A 23,595-nucleotide genomic window follows, 5' to 3' on the forward strand; every position below is an offset into this window, starting at 1 on the left:
TACACTAATCAAATGGATTTAGAAATACTCACATATGTATAGTAAGCCAAAAGACATAAATGAAAACTCAAAATCTTTTTTTTTTTTTTTTTTTTTTTACCTAAACTCTTTACTTGTTGCCCACTAATGGGAGGAATCTGTTTAGGCTTGTCTGATTTACTGAATGACAGCACACCAGTTGTAATAAATATTTAGCTATTTTTAAACTGCAGGCCTTCCAGTAAGGAAATGATATGTTTAGTCCTTTAAAATACGTCCAATATAAAAGAATCCCCCCCCCAATCCCTCCTTTCATAAATAAGTTTGTTTCAGTTAATAAGAGTTCTTCAAAGAATAAACTTCAAAAAGCCATACAAAACTTTCCACGGATTTCCTATGTAGTTCCCAGGATGTATATTTTACGTACAGTACATTATGAATCAAAAATACTTACAGTTTAACAATAACATAGAGCAAGGAGCCAAAATAATAAGAGTGTTTGGGATAAAAGAAAGCATCATTTTCTTGCCCACACATGAAGTGATCATGTGGAACCCAGATGGAGATTTCCGTCATCTATTTCTCCATATTTGGAGTAGCTAGACTAGTAAGAATGTGCTTGCAAGGATTGTGCTGATGATTTTGTTTTAATTTTTACTTTAGCACTCTGCCCTTAGTGTTATTTTTCTGTACATATTTCTTATATTAACTTTCTCCCAGTAGAAATGTAATTAATTTTATTTACCTCTCCAAGGACATAACAGAAGGCCTTTAATGTAACATATCTTCTCATCTATTAATATGGCTTTTTAATACTAATGTAATTAGAATCTCCAGAACTGTATTCAAATTTAAGTTTTTATATCTCAGTAATTGAAATAAATCATCAACCTAACCTAAATGTAATCAAGACCAAATCTTTGATTATATATTTAAATAAACGTCACTAATTTTTTCTAACTTTTGACACGTTATTATTTTCTCTAAGGTAATGATTTTTTAATACATTTCTCTTTGGAAAACACCCCTTTTAACATTTTTGAATTTGCACCCTGAAAAGTAAGGGATCAGTTCATTTTCTTAAAGAGAAATCTCCATGAGAAGCACAGAAAAAGTTAAACGTATACTTAAATTTTTATTCTACTAACACGTATTTCACAAACTAAAGCCTCTTTAACTTTAAATGTAGTCATTTCAGTGTCAGCAGAGAAAATAATTCAGGATCTCATATTTGTTAATTACTTTATTTGCAAAATGGGTTTACACTTGGATTATTATATTGTATGTGAAAACCAAGTCAAATGCTGTCTTTTTGGGAGTGTCTACCCACTCACACTAGGCCATTAACACCTGGACTAGAAATGTTATCTGAATCTGTGATTATTTCTTAAGAAAAAGGAAAGGAAGAAAAGCCCAATTTTAAAATAGAGAGATTTTACTTTTGTAAGATTTATTTTATTGTCTGCTAGAAAGAGCTTTATATGAGAGAGAGAGAGAGAGAGAGAGAGAGAGAGAGGCCAGATCACCACTCTAGTATATGTGGCACCCAAAGATCAAACTATGAAATTCTGGCATGCCATTATGACTCTCTGCCAACTGAACTCTATGCTCAGCTTCAAAATACACAGATTTTAAACAAACGATTCTGAAATGTCTCTTGATTTACTATACACTCCTCCCAAACATATGCTTTGAGCATATATTTTAGTATGATTGGTGATATTTCAATAGTAAAGACACAATAGTTTTTATATTTCTTGTTCTAAACCATAAGAAACTATGTCCAATAAAGGTACAACAACACAATAAGAACACTTTGTACTAAAGGTAAGTTCTGCATTACAACTTCAAAATTATATATAGATATGTAACACTCAATTACGTACGTACCCTTGTACATATACAATTAATGTTAATAATGTTTCACCTTTTAAAATTTATTTTTATTTAATTTAATTTTTTTATTGTTGTTGTAGTTATTCTTGTTGTCGTCGTTGTTAGGACAGAGAGAAATGGAGAGAGGAGGGGAAGACTGAAAGTGGGAGAGAAAGATAGACACCTGCAGACCTGCTTCACCGCCTGTGAAGCGACTCCTCTGCAGGTGGGGAGCCGGGGGCTCGAACCTGGATTCTTACGCAGGTCCTTGCGCTTTGCGCCGCCTGTGCTTAACGCGCTGTGCTACCGCCAGACTCCCAATGTTTCACATTTAAAGAGGTTATACTGGTACTTTATTGTTGTCACCTTTACTGAGCTATGGTAATATTATGGGAATGATATGGAATATTTAAATATAGCATGAATCTGGTTTATTGGACATCTATATAATTGTGTTTTCTTTTCTTTTGTTTTATATTTTATTTATTTATTTATTTATTTATTTATGAGAAAGATAGGAGGACAGAGAAAGAACAAGATATCACTATGGTACATGTGCTGCCAGGGATTGAATTCAGGAACTTATGCTTGAGAGTCCAATGCTTTATTCACTGCACCACCTCCCGGACCACATAAGTGTGTTTTCTGTCCAAGTTCTGATTTGAGTGATTACATTCTGCCTACCTACAATTTTAATTATTTATTGTAGGGCTCTCTACTTTCTATTTCAACATAGTTACCTTCTTTTTTATAGTGAATAGGTAATACATTTTTATTTTTATTTATTATTTCACCAGAGCACTGCATAGCTCTGGCTTATGGTAGTGCAGGGGATTGGATATTTTGGAAACTTGAAGCCTCAGGCATGGGAGTCTGTTTATGTAACTATTTTGCTATCTCCCCTACCTATAGTAAATATCTATACAAATATTTTCCTTTTGAAGATATTTTATCTACATTGAAATATATAAGGGTTGAATTGAAAATGTTAAGATTTTTTTAAATTATATAATTCTATGTTTGAAACTAAACGTTACTTTTATACCTCTTTAATTAAGGTCAAGACATTGGATAATATTTAAATTTAATATTTATAAAGTATTTTTAGAGTTAATAGCTCCAATTCCTTCAAATTAATGTACTTAAGTATTGTCCTACTATTCAACAATTTACTGACTGTGAAATTATTCTTATTTTTCAAATTTGTAAAATTTACTGTATTTGTCTTTTCCATTCTGCCAATATCGAAACTGAGTGTTCATTAGTATTTCTGATCTATCTATTGGTCTTCTTTTAAAGTATACTTTTGAGTGGTCCGGGAGGTGGCGCAGTGGATAAAGTACTGGACTCTCAAGCATGAGGTCCTGAGTTCAATCCCCGGCAGCACATGTACCAGAGTGATGTCTGGTTCTTTCTCTCTCTCCTCCTATCTTTCTCATTAATAAATAAATAAAATCTTTAAAAAAAAATAAAGTATACTTTTGAGCATCTTATTTTTTCTTTTTCCTTTTTTTAAAAGTTTGCATTGGGAGTTGGGCGGTAGCACAGTGGGTTAAGTGCATGTGGCGCAAGGTACAAGGACCAGCATAAGGATCCCGGTTTGAGCCCCTGGCTCCCCACCTGCAGGGGAGTTGCTTCACAGACAGTGAAGCAGGTCTACAAGTGTCTGTCTTTCTCTCTCACTTTCTTGTCTTCCCCTCCTCTCTCCATTTCTCTCTGTCCTATCCAACAAACACGACATCAATAACAACAGTAATAATAACTACAACAATAAAAGAACAAGGGCAACAAAAGGGAATAAAATAAATAAAATATTTTTTAAAGTTTACATTAAGAACTTTATTTATTTTTTCACAGCACTGCTAATGTCTAGCTTATAGTGGTATGAGGGATTAAATCTGGGACTTTAGACTCTCAGGCATCAGAATCTCCTTACATAGCCATTATGATATCTATCCCTGATCCCATCTTGTTTTCTTAATTGCTAAGGTTCTATACATATAACTTTTTCGTGAAACTTGATTGGCTTGGAAATGAAAAGTTATAATTTGTAACTCAAAGAAAGTAATTTAATCAGATATGTGAATACATTAATGATTTTGATTTTTAGGATTAAAGATATTTAAAATGAAACTTGATTTGAGTTTTTATCAGGCAGTTTTTGATTATGGTTTCCTCAAGCATGTCATAAGAGAATTCCCTGTTACTACATGTCACACCTTTGGTCATAGACTGACATTTGAACATAAAGGGGGAATTTTAACCACCAGTTTCAATCTGAGTCTTTACAATGTAATATTAACTAAGATCTGTTATCATATAGGATTGGAAGCAGATATCTTAATATAAATTTTTTAAGTGATTTTGACTTAGTATAAGGACTAAAATACTGATTATACATCTTCTAACCTTTACATCTATATGTCATCCTGGTAATCATATAGTTTGCATAGTTTAAAGTAAGTTAGAACTATTTTCAGCTTCATGAACACATAAATTTAACTATGACAGGGTTACACAATTATGGAAAAACTTAAAAATACAAAAGGAGTAGTAAATAAAAATCAGATACATTGGTTTTACATTGTAAATTTGTGCTTTTAATCATAATTTTACATTTTTTGTTTTTTAATATGTATTTACTCCCTTTTGTTGCCCTTGTTGTTTTTTAATTTAATTTTTAAATTAATTAATTTTTAATTTCTTATTTATAAAAAGGAAAGATTGACAAAAACCATAGGATAAGAGGGGTACAACTCCACACAATTCCAACCATCAGAACTCTGTATCCCATCCCCTCCCCTGATAGCTTTCCTATTCTTTATCCCTCTGGGAGTATGGACCCAAGGTCATTGTGGGATGCAGAAAGTGGAAGTCAGGCTTCTGTAGTTGCTTCCCTGCTGAAAATGGGTGTTGGCAGGTTGATCCATATTCCCAGCCTGTCTCTCTCTTTACCTAGTGGTGCAGGGCTCTGGAGAAGTGGGGCTCCAGCACACATTGGGGGTCGTCTGTTGGCAGAAGAAATCTGGTTGGCATCATGGTAGCATCTGGAACCTAGTGGCTGAAAAGATAGTTAACCTATAAAGCCAAACAAATTGTTGACTAATCATGAACCTAAAGGCTAGAATAGTGCAGATGAAGAGTTGGGGGCTACTCCATCAGGAACCTTATTTATTTTGTAATTTTGAAATGAAATATTTAGAATATATAAGTGGACCAATTAAGATTTTCCTCTAAGAACTGGCTGTCATATTAATGTTTACTTTTTAAGATTTTTTAAATCATCTCTATTTATTAGATAGAGCCAACCAGAAATTGAGAGGGAAGTGGGTGATAAAGAGGGAGAGACAGAGAGATACCTGCAGCACTGCGTTACCACTTGCAAAGCTTTCCCCCTGCAGGTGCGGACTAGGGTCTTGAACCTGATTCCTTGTGCATTGTAGCATGTGCACTCAACCAGATGTACCATCATCTGGCCCTTAATGTTTGCTTTTCAAAGCAGTGTTACTTTAATTATTTTTACATATGCAGATATTTATACATTTTAGGCTATGCAAATATTTGAAATGTTGTGAAATTGCAATATCCTTTAAAAAGAGATCTAGAAATATACTCAATCTCTTAAAACTGATGAAAACACTTTTAAGTTATTATTTTTTAAATGCCAAGGAACTTCTTTTTAAAAAGTATTTTATTTTATTTTATTTTATTTTATTTTATTTTATTTTATTTTAGTGGGAAAGAGAGATACAGAGGGAATTTACATAAGGACAAAGGCCAGAACACTGCTCAGCTTTGGTTTATGGTGGTGCTGGGGATTGAACTTGGGACCTCAGAGCCTCAAGCATGAAAGTCTTTTGCATAACCTTATGCTGTCTCTGCAGTCCAAAATATTTTAATTGATAAGGCAAATCGATTTTTAGAAAACAAAAACATCTGTGTATTGTGAAAGCCATTATTTATGAAAAAAATGATGCCAAAAAAAAAAAACCATTATCTCTTATCATTGCCGGTTATAAACTTTGCTTAAATTGTATTTCTTTAAAACTGTAATTGTCTAGCATCATGGGAACTGATGCATCATGGGAACTGATCATAGGGGATCCTAGGGAAAAAAAAATTGTTTTTAACCTCATGATTTTACTATACTTGATGTCATCCTCACAAAACTCCATACTCTCTACACGATACTCCATACTGTAATCCATGTGACAGATGCTTTGTAAAGCAACATTTTGCACATATTCAACCTATACAATTTAAGTTATAGAAACCTGAAAATACTGTTACTCCTTATCTTCAAATTGGTGTCCTAATGATTTGTGGAAGTAATGAACACAACTTGCTATTGCTTTTTCCAATCTCCTGCTGTACTGAAATTTAATCGGTTTTCAGGATTTTTTTTGCAACAGAGCTGTCATGGACAATAACATATTTTTTGCATATGTATCAATTTAGCTCAAGTGAAGATTTTTGTTCACACTGGACTCCTACTGGTGTGTACTGATTTAAAGTCTAAAAAGGAAACTTAATTTTATATAGCTTATAAGTAATCCCTGGAGAGTATTAGATTTTAAAAGCTAGTGTTTTTCAGCCATAATCAGTAGGAAAAGGTAATATATTACTATTAGTGACATTAGCAGCAGTGGCAACAAAGGAAACAGTAAACACAAATGCTCTTAGCAACATTATACTTTATAACAAATATTAAAAGAAAATTACACAAATTAGAGTTGTGACATAACATTATTGAACATGTGTATTCATAATGATTGTCCCATACTCAAAGAACACCAAAATATTGTGTTTTTTCAGCCAAAGACAATAATAGTTTAATAGTAATTTATTTTAAACAGCTACTGATAATACAACCAATCAACACATTAAGTGGTGCCAACATTGGCATCTCACTAAATAATCTCTAGACATTGCACAGAGAATACATCTTTCAAAGATAAGTCAACAAGAGCAATCAGAGCAGAAAATTAGAATTTGGTATCTTAGAATTAAAATACAGCTAAACTAAAGTTTTAATTGGGGTGATCTAAAAGGGCACTTGATGTAATGATCTCTTTCATTTGTTACTAATTGTTTGTTCCTGATGAAGAAGAAACATACCCAGGAATGTTGCTGCACTGAGTTAAGATGGCAATTTCTTTGACACTGTGTTTTATTGTTAAAAGCAAAAAAAGAGTAAATTGGGCAAAAAGTCACACAGAAATCCTCTACCATTTCTCACAGTATAGAATTAAAATCAGGAATATCAAAGACAGCTATTGCAAATACAAAATAATCTATCTGGACTTTTAAAAAAGAATAAAAATAACTTATGACAAAGCAACTTTTGTGGGCTGACCTAAAGGTACATTTTGATCTAAGGGCATATACTATTTTCTGAAAAGTGGTTCCATCAGTGAGTATAATTTCACGACACCAACTTTCGTTTTTTTAGATTTTTATTTATTCATGAGAAAGATAGGAGGAGAGAGAAAGAACCAGACATCACTCTGGCACATGTGCTGCCGGGGATTGAACTCGGGCCTCATGCTTAAGAATCCAAAGCTTTATCACTGCGCCACCTCCCGGATCACATGACACCAACTTTTATCACACCATTTTAATTGAGAAGTTGACTCTGATATTCACAGACTAAAGCAAACTGTTTTCTACTTGAACAATACTATTTTATATTGCTGATTTTATAAGACTAGAAGTTTTGGCCCTTAAAATGTAAACTACAATAAATCAAATTACATAAAAGATTTCACAATCAGTTACATAAATATACTTGGTTTTTACTAAATGCAATTGAATTATCATGTCATCAAGTCATTTTGTATATTCCAGAACCATTTTGAATGACTTTGAAAACATTCAATATTGCACCACTGCTTTGTTCCTCTTAAGTAGATAAAATATGTATCTGAAGAAATATATACAAGTATTATGATTTTATTCATCAGTTTTGAAACTACTGTATTGTAGATAGTCTCCATATTCTGGGGACATGGTATTGAATGAAAGAAATATCTATCACAGAAAGATTTTATTTTAGTACAGATATGAACTAAGAATCAATAGTAAATAAATACATGGTAACATTGCCTGACAAAATGTATTTTTAATTTTATTAGTGATTAATAATTATTAATAAGATTGTAAGATAACAGGGGTACAAATTCATACAGTTCCCATCACCAAAGTCCTATATCCCCTTCCCTCCATTGGAAAGTCTCCTATTCTTTATCCTCTTTATGGGAGTATGGACTATAATTCTTTATGGGCTACAGAAGTTGGAAGGTTTGGCTTCTGGAATTGCTTCTCTGCTGCACAGGTTGACCCATAGCCCCAGCCTGTTTCTGTCTTTCCCTAGTGGAGTAGAGATCTGGAGAGGTGAGGTTCCAAGACACATTGGTGAGGTCATCTGCCCAGGAAAGTTAGGAAGGCTTCATGGTAGCATCTGCAGTTTGATGGCTGAAAGGCTATAAGATATAAAGCAGAACAAGTTATTTAATAAAGTGCAACCCAAAGATAGGAATAGAGAATATGAGATTGAAGGTTTTCATGTGAGAAGAAGCTAGGAAGTGTATTTTAGGTATGTTTCAGGGAGCCAATGACTTTAGTAATTTGTGCCTGCGAATGATAGCTAACATGCACTTGGACTATAAGTATTGTCTGGGAAGATGGAGGGTTGAGAATAGGCCTAGAAAGCTGGATTTCTAGGTAGCTCCTAATAATGAGGAAAGCATATAAATACCATTGAATGTTAACCTCATTGATCTGACCTAGGGCTTATATTATATTCCAATATAGCACAGTAATCTCTGCATCCCTGTCAGCCTGAGCTTGTAGTTCATGGTCACAGCTAGGAACATTTAGGCTGCACTCATTTCGGGACCAGTCTTCAAGTGGTATAGTAGGTGGACCTAACCTCTCTTTTGAAAGTGAGGCAGTCCCAACCATTACTGCTCTACATTGAGGGCAAAGTCCTGGAGAGGTCCACAAGAGGTTTTTAATGACGTTCCTGATGGAAGTATCAGTGATGGTGTAAGGAGGGATCTATTAGAGGTTTAGGCCTATCATATTTATGTGGGAATCCAAAGATTCCCTGATTAGAGCCCCAGATGATGGGGTGGCCTGGTAGTGACCAAAAAGTGCATCATTAAAGTGTGTCAGTCGTTTACGCTTATCCAGCTTTAATAGTCCTTAGTTTATCTCATGAGGTTAGACTTAAAGTGACTGAAATGAAGTAGGGTGCAGGAGAGTAGAGTGTCTACTGTGTCTAAGTAGGAAATGTTTGACTAGACACTTTATGTCATCTGTGTTAGGTCTTTCTACTTGCTTGCTAAACTTTTGAGCCTAAGTCTACTCACAGTAGACTACTAAAAACTTTTACTTTGAGGTCTACTTTCCCCCTAACTTTTGGGTATATGTGCACATATGCCTTGCATGACAAAAATATTATGCAGCATTTTATAAAAGGAATAGCAAGGAGGCTTTGAAGGGATATTAAATAAAGGTTATGAGGGGGGGAGAGGGAAAGGGAAAGGGAAGAGGGAGAGAGGAGAGAGACTCTACTTAAATGATGACTGGAAAAGGTGGCATAAAATAAAGGCCTGACGTGGATAAAAATAGAGAGCAAGGAAACAAAGAGATAATAAAGTCCCTGGTACAGAAACAAATTAGTGCATTTAGAAATGAAAATATGGGGAGCTGGACAGTAGCGCAACGGGCTAAGCGCAGGTGGCACAAAGCGCAAGGGCCTGTGTAAATATCCCGGTTCAAGCCTCTGGCTCCCCATCTGCAGGGGAGTCGCTTCACAAGCAGTGAAGCAGGTCTGCAAGTGTCTCTCTTTCTCTCCTCCTCTCTGTCTTCCCCTCCTCTCTCCATTTCTCTCTGTCCTATCCAACAATTATGACATCAACAACAACAACTACAACAATAAGACAACAAGGGCAACAAAAGGGAATAAATAAATAAATATTTTAAAAAATAAAAGAAATGAAAATGTTTGTATTATGCAATCTGTAGATGGTGGTAGAGAATGGATAATCATATGGAAACCATGTCAGTAATAACTGGAAGGGATTCTGTAATTTTCCTTAGTTATTTTTCCCCCAGATATGCTCATGTGCTGCCCTCTAAATTTAAATTTAAATTTAGAACTTCTAATTAAAAGCAGTTGAACCTGTATGTGATTAATGCAGGTCTTCCTTAAAAAATTAATTTGACTTAGAAGCTTTAATGCTTTAGATCCTGGTGAACATACTTGTATGAATACACAGTAATAATTAACCATTTCAATAAGTAGTTTATTCTCTTTTTAAATGCATTCACTAATGAATAAAATGTTTTTTTTTTTTACCAAAACATTACAACTCTGAATGTTTGCTTTGTACAGGGGCTTTTAAAAGTCGCCATAGATAATGCCAGAGCTCAAGAAAAGCAAGTCCAACTGGAAAAAACAGAGCTGAAGATGGATTTTTTAAGGGAAAGAGAACTACGAGAAACACTCGAGAAACAGTTGGCTATGGAACAGAAGAATAGAGGTATTGTCCAACTTCCGAATAAGTTTAATGGATTATATAAAATATTAATCATTATCTGTTAATTTAGTATGAAAGTATAGATTTTTTATTAATTTACTTGTAACAAAAGTTCATAACAGGATTTAAATCCTATACTTATTGTTTTTCTAATTCTTCAAAGCACATGATTTCTTTTCACACCTGTTCATACCTCAGGATATACTCAACTTCTGACTAATCACATAATTTTTGCTTTTGATAGGATTTAACACATTCATAATTTCAAGATAAGATTAAGCTCTGATACAATGATGGTCATAAAGAAAAAAATATTCTCATTCAACATTTCCTTTGAAACACTTAATAGTTAAAATTTTAAAACTAAAGTTGAAAATATTGTTAAAGTGAAGTACATTTGGTACTTAAGATATTTATCAGCTGAAATTGAAGACTGATGAATATCTGAACAAAGTAGCAAAGTTAAATGTTTGTGTAATTTTTCTCTCTGAATGACTTTTTTTCATCTAACAAGGTCAAATACACATTAGAGTAGAAGTGAAATGAATTTTTATTGGGTCAAAATAATTATGTTAAGTCTATGAATTGCTTCTTTTTAACACATTTAACAGTGCAAAAGTAGTTGACTCTTGAAAGCCTTTCATACTTGTGTGTTTATTTTATGTATGAAGTTGAAAAATTATTTTCTCTATGTCCAATTTTCTTTTTACTTCAATTATATATTCTCCTAAAATATTTTAAAAGGGCATTTTCCTCTCATTTCATAAGTATCTGATATAAATAGTCCATGTGTTCTCTTTAGATTTGCTTGATGCGATAATCTAAAAATAATTCTTTCACTATAGTGGCTATTTTTGAGAGGTGGAAGGGTGGCGATACAGAAGTTTGGTGGTGGGTGTGGGTGTGTGATTATACATTGTAACCTAACAATCTTGTAACCTACTATTAATCACAAATAAACAAATATAAAAGAAAATATAAAAATAATTATGTCTTGGGCTGCCAAATTAGCTCCATTTGATAGTTGCTTTGCCATATACATGACCCAAGTCCAAGCCCTGCCTCCACTTCATTGAAGGAAATTTTGGTGCTGTGGTATCTTTCACCCTCTCTCTGTCAGCCTCTCTGTCTCTATCTAAAATGATAAAATTTAAAAAAATTACTCTCTTTTGTTTTTAAAAGAGAACATACTATTGCCCCCCACCTTGACATTTGTTGCTTTAAAGCTACAATTAAATGGTTCTTGGAGTGAATATGATTTGGAGAACCATGCCCCCATATGTAAAGTATATTTTTAAATGTGGTTTTATATCAATTTAGTACTAAAATGATCAAAGCAAGCTGAATATGGACATCAAGATGTATATTAGTGAAGAATGAAGTTTAGTCCAGAAAGTGAAGAATGAAGTTTAGTCCAGTTTAGAGAAAATAGTGTTGTTCTTTAATATGTAGTCATAAAACAAACAGTAGACTTGAAATGATAGCTGCTTATAACTAACTCCTGCAAAAGAACTTCTACTGATCCTGTCACAACTATATTCACAGTATGTTATCAGCAAATAAAAAGCACAAATATGCTTTTAATATACTGATTTAGTTACATTGAATATGTTGGAAATGTTAAAGCAGTTATTTTACTAAAAATACAAATAATATATATTTTGTGAATAGTACATGATATTTATTTTATTAGAACATATATACAAATATTTACATTGTCCAGTGGCAAAAATGTATCATCAACCTTTGTGTAATTATTTAATTTGACATAAATAGTACATTTTGTTAATAGAAGTTTAATTATAGCAGTTAAGTCTTATACTCCATCAGAATTCCTGGAGAGTTAAAAGGTAATTTTCTTGAAATATATTGATGTAGGAACAAATTGTGAAGAAATTCCTAGTATTTTTGAACCAACTATAATAGCCTTATCAAAAAGATCCTGTTTATATATTATAATAATTAAGAATATTTATTGTCTCATATAAAGCAGTATTGCATTTTTCAAATTTTAATGAAAGAATTATTAAAAACATAGCTGGTTTGATATTGTTTACAAGGTGTTTACAGTAGCAGTACTGTAGCAGATACTCAAAATATCTTACAAAGGAAGAGCCTAACAAAACCCTCTTGGTCAGGCTAGAAGCAAATTTAAATATTTGCTAAAATTAGTTTCATTAAGTCTCCCTTTTCATATAACAGAGACATTCTTGCAAAATGTTTAAGCATAAATGAAAGTTGACATTCTGCATTTTGTTGAAACTTGTTTTATAATGGTGGGGTTGTGAACTTCTATATAGGTAAACTCAGGAAGCAAAAAAGAGAGAGAAAAATTATCATTTTGAAATATGATAATTGCAAAAAATAAATCAACATGGACATATTCTGTTCTAGCCATAGTTCAAAAGAGGCTAAAGAAAGAAAAGAAGGCAAAGAGAAAATTACAGGAAGCCCTTGAATTTGAAACAAAACGGCGTGAGCAAGCAGAACAAACACTAAAACAGGCAGCTTCCACAGATAATCTCAGGGTCTTAAATGGTAAGAGGTACATTTTATGTACAGTTAACTAATTTCCATTTTTAATATTCATGTCATATAATTGTTTTTTTCCCTTAATTTATGTCTGTGACTTGTGATTCATTAAATTGTGCTTACAACTGAAAGCAGGGTAGAAAAAATGGTGACTTATGTTGGACAATAGGTGCTTCCACTGTTACTAACTCCAAATCTGAAACATGGCATGTTTCTTTGCTTAATCTAGTGTGTCTGTAATGAAATATACTAAGCTGTTAACCTGATGTCTCCCCAACCCTCGTCTCACTTGATAAACAATTTTTCATTATTAATATTTATTCAAATATTTCTAATTTTTTGTTACAGTCTTTGTTAATTTTTGCAAGTGAATAGAGATTTATGTCATTTTAATTCAGCACTAAAGTAACAGGTTACTCTTTTTTTTTTAATAGTTAAAATGAAAGGACAATAGGAACCAAATGAAATATGTGTCACTCTTACCTTTCTGTGCTTTTAGACTCTCTGACCCCAGAGATAGAAGCTGACCGCAGTGGTGGCAGAACAGATGCTGAAAGGACAATACAAGGTAGGAATTTGCAAAAGGCTATAAATCTAGATCTTACTGTATGAGTTTTTCCTCAGCTTCAGCCTGCTATTCAAGCATGTAGCCTACCATCTGGGCCACATCAAAACAAGTTCAAACAAGGTCAAGTTCATCTTGCTTGTTTATGTGAGTGAATTCATTTTGTACTGACTGATTTTCTTTAAATTAACAGGTCATTTCTGTTTATACAATGCAATTAAAAAGGAATAATTAATTTTAAACAATGTATGATTTCATCTTGGACCCTATAAATGTGTTTTATTAAGTGACTGAGACCTAATCTGGGAAGGGTTTATAAATTCTGTTCTATATAAATAAAATCATGGTTCTATAACATAAGTGATATGAAATATTTTCTTTTCATTTTGTGAGTTGTTGCATGGTACACTGAAAATAGATAAGTTAAATATAAGCAGTAACTATGATTGTTTAGTCCACTGTGGATTTTTCTGAATGGTTTCAATACCACTATATACCTTTAATATAATAACTCAGCTGAGCCAAAGCATATATAGAACACTAAAAGGAGTTGTACTAAACACTAAGAAGACTAAATACATAGTCTGTGAAGACTACATTATTAGGCGGGTCCCTTCACAAGCGGTGAAGTAGGTCTGCAGGTGTCTTATCTTTCTCTCCCCCTCTCTGTCTTCCCCTCCTTTCTCCATTTCTCTCTGTCCGATCCAGCAGTAAAACAACAATAATAACCACAGTAATGATAAAAACAACAAGGACAACAAAAAAGAAAAATAAATAAAACATTTTTAAAAGACTACATTATTAGGAAAGAACAATGAAGCCAATCTAATATAAATACTAAACAGTAAAAAGAGCGTTTGTTTTCTATTTTGAATGAAGATGAATCTTCAAAGAGAAGCCTAAAATTATTAGTATTTTTTTATTTTTTACTATATTTACTTATTGAATAGAGATAGCCAGAAATCTAGAGGGTAGGTGGTGGTAGAGAGGGAAAACCAAAGAGAGACACCTGCAGCCCTGCTTCACCACTCATGAAGTTTCCCCCTGCAGGTGAGGACCAGGAGCTTGAACCCGGGTCCTTGCTCATTGTAACACATGCGCTTAACCAGGTACACTACCAACCATCCCCTAAAATAATTAGTTCAATAAGCCTCTAAATTGCATTTATTTTTCATTTTTGGCTTAAAAAGTAGTTGTTGGTTTAGCATAAAGACAATATGCTTTTGCAAATTATCACATACATTAGGCAAAAATCAGAAACTAAACTATTTCTGGAGAATCTTATGGTTTTTGTTCAGATTTACCTAAACTATTGATCATTAGGCTTTAAATTCCAAGACTTTATGTACAGTTTTATGTACTTTATGTACTTTATGTACAGTTTTAAATTCCAAGACTTTATATACTTTATGTATAAAATTCTAAGATATGTTTTATTAATTCAACCATAGATGTAAAAAGTCCTTATTTTCAAGGACATGATAAATTTCAAGAAAGTGTTTATGTATAATACTACTATATCATAAGATTTATCTTCAGTCTCTTTTAAAAATTACTTGCACATGTTAACAATTTTATAATAAATCAACGCCCTTTATCTAAGCAATAATCTCAATAAGTATCACCCTTTCTAATATATATGAAGGGATTGTCCTTTACTAAAGTCCAAAGGAATAAAGGAAGCATATGAGTCTCTGGCAAATGTATCTGGTAGTCACAAAATTATCAAGGTGATCACACTTCAGTCTGTGGACAAGATGTGAACAATTTGGATCGATAAAAATAATATATATTCTAATATTGTTAAAATACTACTGTATAAGTTTTAAATACTGACAGTTCAATTTCTATTTTGATTTTATAATTTTCTTATTCCAGATAAGAATCTTCTATTCTTACTCAGAATAAGAGGAGTATGAAGAATATTATCTTTTTTTCTAAGTAAAGCCCAAATTTAAATGATTTAATTGTAATATGAAATATTAATTTCATTTAATCAGTCAGCTAATTAACTGGTGTTTCTCATATTTAATGTGAATAAGTAATGTTTTATACTTACATTTGGATTTAGTGCTCTTAATATTGTTCGAACTGCATTAGTTACTCTTGAATAAAACAACAAATTCCATGTTTAAATAGGTAACATAATATGTTACAAATGTAATAAAGAAAAACAGTGAAGAAGAATGTTTCTTCTCATTGCTAACGATGTTTTATCAACAGTTGTATAACCAAAGACTTTAAAATTACAGTGAAATCATCTGCTGCTATTCTAATACTTCTAAATAAGCTAAATTTGTCCTTTGGGGCTTTAAAAATACTAGATACAAAGTTCATTTGGAGACTCATAAACTGAGCAGAATTAATATAGACAAAAGACTATAGTTAATTCTGAAGCTAATCACAAGAATGATTAAGGCAAAGGAGACTCTGAATTCATCACTAATTTGTGAAGTAGTCTAAGGTAGGCATTTCAGGTCCATGAACACTTTGTTGCATCATGATTCAAGAATGGCATGGATAGTCTCTTTCTGCATTCACTTTCTTTCTACATGACTCCCAAGCCCAGGTATTATGTATGATACTTGTGTTCTTTTTCCCTCCCAAATCAACCACAACTGAAAGTATTCTCTATTTAAGAATAAGCTTAATTAGAAAAGACAAAGGAAGATAATATTTCTTAAAGTGCTTGTCTTGAATTGTTTTTAATGTCTTCACAATAAATAAAGCTCTCTCTTGGTCCAAGAGTTTGTCACCTAGAACTTGAGGAGTTAATACAGCCCAAATGCCAATTTACTTCCAAAGCAGAACCTTTAAGTAGACTAATTGATGTCTCAGTAGCATTTAGTAAGACCATCTCTATAAAACTATAGGGAATTGGAGCTAGAAGTTAGTTTTGAAAATATTCCTGATTGGTCAAAGGAAGGAAATTGATGATTAAAAAAAATTTTGTCAGAATAAGCACATCACAACGCAGTCTAGGAAATATTCTAATGGACTGACAAAATAGCTCACTTAGGTAGTGTGCTGCATTGCCATGTGCATGAACCAGTTTCAAGTCTGGCCTCCACTCCATTGAAGGAAATTTTGGTGCTGTGGTCTCTTTTACTCTCTCTGCCTCACTGTCTCTATGGAAAAAAAAAGTACCACGTTTGATAAGAAAGGTAAATCAGCACACAGTACACAAGTGAAAAATTTCCATTGCCTATATTTCTAACCATTAGCAAAAATTCATCTTTTTATGGAGCTATAATTAATGCAAAATAAAACAAAAAAGCCAGATTGTTTCATGTATTGATATGCATGATTAACTCTCATACCTAAGTCTGAGTAATTTTATGCCATTATGTATATAGAAGTTTGAAACTATTTTATTTTACCTTAAAACTTTGTGTGAGATGACTAGAATATATAGTATCAAAACACATATCCTTTAGTCTCCCTTTTATTTATTTTTTATTTTTTGGCTAGTTGATAACATTTTCTCTAAATCCATTCTGCTCTTACACAAATGCAAATCCACTTTCTGTTTACAGTCACATTTATAGCATGATGGCTTTCATCAGCAAAATTTCAGTCTTTAAAAAAAGTTCTCTCTCCCTAAACAATGGCCTTCACTTGAATATTTATTTAGCATATATTTTGACAATTATAATTTATCTCTTGAGTTAATTCAGACATCCTATAAATGCTCCAGATAACATTACACTAGGGATCCAGTAAACAAACATTTATTTGGCTGAAGATCTGGTTGTAAACAAACTGGAAAGGAGCCCCCTCTCTCCTCTGCAAGTCTGTCTTCCCTTAGTGATTGTCCTCCGTGTGTAACCTCATCTGTCCAATCCAGTAATGTCCTTAGTATGTGATAAGGGTTAGGGTAAATCTTGACATTTTCTTCCCTTACCCTTCACATGTAGACCAATCTGTTAGCTCTCAATCTTGGTGACTCATACTAGATTTTATCTATCTATTTTTTTTTGGTAAAAATTTCACATCTTTCTCCATCTTCCAAGGACTTTCCTCTTACTTAATGATTATCTAATTCCCCTCTTAGAAGTTATTCCCTCTCTAAAAGCTTTCTAGACTCTACTACACCTACTCCCGAATCACCTAACTGCCTTGTAGATTTAGTTTTCTTGCTTAAAGATTATTGGCACAACTTTCTCCTCTCTGTAAAAACATGTAATGTATTCCTAATTTCTTGTTCAGTGTTTTCTTCTTTCCGGTAGGTAGCCAATTTTGCTCTCTACTAGTACAGCATAGTTGATATACATACATATGATTGTGTCAGATGTCTGTGCCACATTTTTTTGCATAGCATGTTTGATATACCATGATGCCTGCTACATACGCTAAAGGATTGTGTCAAACATTGATCAGTTAGAAGCTAGAGTAGATATTGTAGAGGACGGGCACCCTTATTGTTCTGGCATTTTTTTCAGACTTGGGTTAAAGAGGCTAATAAGTTATTCAGAGATAGTGTGATTTATCCTGGGATTAGAATTGCAGATTCTAGCAGGTTAATGCTCATATCTGATAGCTGAATTAGCAATATGCATTCATTTTTTAGTTCATTTCCAAAAATTCTTTGTCTTTTGTTCACACATTTTACATCAGATTTTATGAATATTCATTTGAGCCCAGCTTCCTGTTTTAGAGATATATTTAACATAAATACCACATTTCTTTTAGTAAATATTTGTTTAGTTCATTTGAGATTCAAATAGAGTCTCACATGAGAAAGAGGTCCCAGCATGTGCACCACACTTGAACAGTAAGTAGCCTCAAGCATGTAAGTCCTGGGCACCACCCCTTCTACTGACTCCCCAGTATCCTAAATAGCACTTTTTGCTTTAGTTTAGTAGACATAAGTCTCCTATTTATGTCTAGATTGATTTCTTATAGTTTCAAATGTTAATGCTTTCTCTACATAATATATAGTTGATCACTCTATGATGTAAACTATAACAAGGACTGTGTGGATTGGTGCTACTCTTATCTGTGTCTTTAATAAAAGTCCCAATAAGCCTTAAAAGTTCACTTTTGAAGTAATCACTTTCTGCTTTTTGTAATTAAAAAAGAATCTTCTTAAACCAGAAAATAATTGTTAAAATCAATGAGAATGTGGATAATACTTTCTCTCACATCTTAAACTATCTGCAAGTTATGCAAAATCTTGACTTTACTCACAAGTATATCTCTTTTATTTATTTCCAACAGCCATAATCAAAACTCTTGGCTTTTTGTTGTTTTTTGACTGATCTCAGATCATAGAAAACCAGATATCCTTCCAATAAAAGAACATAAAAGGCTTGCCTTCACATTAACAATCTTTTTTTTTTTTTTTTGCAGTGTAAATGTCTTATTTCTGCTTCCCAGATACTTGAAGATACATGCTAAATTTAAAATTTATTCACTTGTTTAGCAAATAGCTGTTGAACCCTGTTGATATACAAAGCACACGCTTACGTGATGCTTTGCCTTTGCAGTGGGAAAAAATTGTGAAGCATAAATTAAGTACAGTTTGCAAAGAGGAAAGTAAGGGCATATCACTTTTTAGAGGTTCCTTTTTGGTTAAATGTCTTATTACATCTCATATCTTTGTTCCTGATTCTTCTCAGATACAAAACATAGCCTTCCTACTCTAAAATGTCTGATGATAATGATGATGATAATGATAATGATGATGATGATGGTTTATTTAGTAAACGGTAGCAACTATGCGTCATAATATAGATCATTCTTTTGGGAGACATTTTATATTTCACCAGGATTCTGTTCAATCACATGTTCTAGACATCTGTAAATTTACTAGTAACATCATTTTCCATTTGTATTTCAGGGTTCTAGTTAGTACATGGAAGTAATATATTAAAATAGTGAGGTGAATTGGGAGCTGATGTGTATGCTGCACCTTTACTGTGTGAGCTAAGTAAAACTTGAGACAAGTAAAGCTCAGCTTGACTAATATTTGTGCTGCAAGTTAGTGAGGTTGCTGACATTTGAATCCAGTTGTAAGACACCAAGTCCTTACTTTCTGTCCCTTGCTTTGCTAAGTGTCTCTTCTAGAATAACTACTTGCACCTCTATCATTCATATTAGTCAGCCCACTGTTAATGATTTAAATTTTTCAAAACAATCTACTTCTAATTACTAGAAAAGTATATATAATTGGGAAAATGTTTCTTTTCAATATTTTTCTTTTTAATTAGGCATTGTGCCCGTCCCATATTTATCATCACTTTCAGAAACCTCATTCTTCAGTGAAGGAAATAAAGTGGAAATAAAAGAAATTAAGTGATGTGCCTGGTTAAGCTCTCACATTTCAGTATGAAAGAACCCAGGTTCAAGCCCCTGGTCCCCACCTGCAGGGAAAAAGCTTCATGAGTGGTGAGGCAGGGTTGCAGGTATCTCTCTGTTTCTTTCCTTCTCCATCTATATCCCTCCCCACTCAATTTCTATCTCTATCTAATAGTAGTAAATACATAAAAATATTTTTTAAATTAATCTATTTTTTAAAAAGATTTACCTTAATTCCTACTTAACATCCAATGACCTTAGTATATTTGTAAAACATCAAATAAAATTCCAATTTTTCTTTTACTTGATATATATAAAGAGCTTCATTTATTTCAGTATATAAATTTGAACAGCATTTCTAAACAGTATAACACACTTTATTACTCTAATGCACCTTTTTACCACTTTGGGGGAAGTTTAGTGGTTTACAGGTTTACTACCGTTGTTGACACATGGACACAGTTTCTCATCCCCCCATAATATCAATATGACTCTGCAAGATACTCTCACATAACTTAGGTCCTTTACCACCATCATGCCTCAGGATCCCAAAAGCTCCACTTTCCCTGCTCTCCCTCAGAGTCCTTTGTTTTGGTGCAATATACCACACCCATCAAAGTTTTACTCTGTAATTTCCCGTTCTGTCCTTGTTTCTTAAGTTCCACTTATAAGTGTGGTCATCTGGTATGTGTCCTCTTTTTGGCTTATCTCATTTACCATGATTCATTCAAGTTCCATCCAAGATGAAGCAAAGGATATTAGTCATTGCATATGTATACAATAGCTTTGTTAACGAGTCATCTTCTGTTGGGTATCTGGGTTGCTTCCAAGTTTGGGTTGTTACAAATTATGCTTCTGTGAGCATTGGTGTACATAGATCTCTTCAGATAGGTATCTTTGTTTCCTTTGGATGTGTCCCCAGTAGAGGAATTGCCAGGCCATAGGATAGGTTCATATCTAGCCTTCTGATGAGTATCCAGACTGATGCAAATTTGTCCATTAGTTAAATATACTACATTAGAGATCTTTATGGGGGTCTGGCAGTGGCACATAGTATTATGCAAAGACACACTCAAGGATCCATGTTTGAGCCCCAGCTCCCCATCTGCATGGGGGACACTTCAAGAACAGTGAAGTAGGTCTCCAGGTAACTATCTTTCTTTCCCTCTACTTCTCCCCTTCCTTTCTTTCAATTTCTCTCTCTGTCCTCAATAAAAAAAAAAAAAAAAAAAGGAAAAAGAAAAAGGAAAAAGGAAAAGGAAAAGGAAAAAAAAAAAAACATGACCACCAGGAGCAATGGACTTATAGTGCAGGCACTGAGTCCCAGCAATAAACCTGATGGAAAAAAAACCAAACAACTTTATGGAAGTATTATTATTATTTTATATTTATTTATTTACCCTTTTGTTGACCTTGTTGTTTTTCATTGTTGTTGTAGTTTTTATTGTTGTTATTGATGTCGTTGTTATAAGATAGGACAGAGAGAAATGGAAAGGGGGGGAAGACAGAAAAGTGGAGAGAAAGATAGACACCTGCAGACCGGCTTCAACGCCTGCAGGTGGAGAGCCGGGCTCGAACTGGGATCCTTACTCTGGTCCTTGCGCTTTGCTCCACGTGCCCTTAAACCACTGTGCTACTGCCCGACTCCCAGAAGTATTATTATTATTATTATTTGCTGTTGTTATCAGAGCAGTGTTCAGCTTTGGCTTATGATGTGTGGGGAACTGAACTTGGGATTTTGGAGTCTCAGGCATGAGAGTCCATTTGCCTACTCATTATACTACCTACCTACTCTCCGCCCTGAAAGTATTATTTTTAACACAATTTATTGATACGTTTATTTGATAGGACAGAGAGAAATTGAGAAGGAAGTAGAAATAAAGAGGAAGAGAGAAAGAAATGCACCTGTAGCACTACTTGACCACTATGCCCCCTTAGGTGGGGACTGGGGACTTGACCCTGACCCTTGTGCATTGTAATGTGCAGTGCACTCAAACACATATGCCACCACCTGGCCTTGAAAGTATTCTGTATATTTGATCTCAGAAAAGTTTGTGTATATTTCCATTTCAATATTTTGGGATATTTTCTTAGATTCTTTTGAAAGATCTATTTATTTTATATGAGAAAGAGATACTATACTTCTAGCATATATGGCACTAAGGATGGAACCCAAGACATCACAGAGACAAGTCCTGTGTTCTATTTTTTTTATTTATAAAATGGAAATATTGACAGGACCATAGGATAAGAGGGATACATTTCCACACAATGCCCAACCCCAAAGCTCCATATCCAATCCCCTCACTTGATAGCTTCCCTATTCTTTATCCCTCTGGGAATATGAACCTGGGATCATTGTGGGGTGCAGAAGGTGAAAAGTCTGGCATCTGTAATTGCTTCTCCGCTAGCATGGGTGTTGGCAGGTTGATCCATACTCCCAGATTGTCTCTCTCTTTACCTGGTGGGTCAGGGATCTGGGGAAGCAGGGCTCCAAGACACATGGTGGGGTCATCTGCCCAGGGAAGTCAGGTAGGCATCATGGTAGCATCTGGAACCTAGTGGCTGAAAAAAGTTAAGATAGGATGCAGAACAAATTGTTGACTTTTGTGTTCTGCTTCTGAGCCACTTCTTTGACCACTGAGTCTAACATCATTTTTTAGTAAAAATTTTTTTAAAGTCCTTACATTTAATGTAGGAGTGAAAGTTCATAGTTATTTCTACACTTCTAGTAATTAAGAATTATTAGATGTCAGATATACACTGAAATCTCTGCCCCACAATTTTTTTCCTTTAGTAGTAACCACTTAGCACATACTGGACAATAATCCACACATAGTCTATTGTTTCATATTTAAAAATGTATTGAGGCTGGGGAGTTGACTCAGTGGGCAAGAAGTTGGACTCTCAGACACAAGGTCCCAAATTTGACTCCCAGCATTGCAGATGTCAAAGTGACGAACTGCTTCTCTCTTTCTCTTTCATAAATAAGTAAAAACATCTTTATTTGACTACAGCTTTTGTTAGAATATAAAATAAACACAGAGGCTGTCCTAAACTGATTGCTAGACTATCTGTACTACACATTCTTATTGTCTAGTCAAAATATATAAACATTATAGGGATTATCTCAGTTTATCTCATGTAGTACATACTACCATTATAATGCAATGAACAAAACAATAATAATTCTTTTCAGTTTATTGACATTGGTCTCTAGTATTTGGCAACATTACAATGTAGCTAGTCAATTTAAGACTGCATTGATTAAGCTGAACACAAGACTATTTTGGTTTTAGGCAGTAGCCAGTAAACAAACTATTGTCCCATAGTCATATGCATCGGTCATTATTAAATACTTATTTAACTAAAAAGTCATCATTATAAAACAGAATGTCTCAGATATTCTTGAGTGTAAATATTTTACAAAATTTTAGTGTTTTCTTCCTATTTCCATATAGGCACTGATGTTACCTTAAGAAACACACACACACACACACACACAGACACACACACACATCAAAGTAAATCTTATTTCCAAATACAATGTATTTTCTTAGACTGCATGTGCTAAAGGCATCTCAAAACGTTTTGTAGGTACTGACTTATTTAACTTAAACTAATAGTACAGAAAATTGGACATGCTGTGTAGTCAAGTGTGAAGTTTCTAGACATAACAAAATAGAGTAAAATTATTTTTCATGCATTACTTCAATAAGTTATTTTTCTCAGTTTCTGGTACTTTTGGGGAAAGACCCAGAACTGCTCCATGGTTATTACATTTTTACACTGAGTTGT

At 33.5% G+C, this 23,595-nt stretch overlaps 1 protein-coding gene across 4 annotated transcripts in view; it reads left to right on the plus strand.

Annotated features, from left to right (window-relative positions):
- The window catches only part of DACH1 (dachshund family transcription factor 1), a 488,759-nt gene that overhangs the window by 435,770 nt on the left and 29,394 nt on the right, over window positions 1-23,595 (plus strand). For all 4 annotated transcript variants that reach the window (XM_060191413.1, XM_060191414.1, XM_060191415.1 and 1 more), the window contains 3 exons: window positions 10,256-10,403; window positions 12,795-12,938; window positions 13,432-13,500. In XM_060191413.1, coding sequence (XP_060047396.1) covers window positions 10,256-10,403; window positions 12,795-12,938; window positions 13,432-13,500 — 361 coding nt within the window. The remainder of the gene's footprint in view (window positions 1-10,255; window positions 10,404-12,794; window positions 12,939-13,431; window positions 13,501-23,595) is intronic.

The sequence above is a fragment of the Erinaceus europaeus genome, chromosome 5 (assembly GCF_950295315.1).
Source record: "Erinaceus europaeus chromosome 5, mEriEur2.1, whole genome shotgun sequence".
Taxonomy (NCBI): Eukaryota; Metazoa; Chordata; class Mammalia; order Eulipotyphla; family Erinaceidae; genus Erinaceus; species Erinaceus europaeus.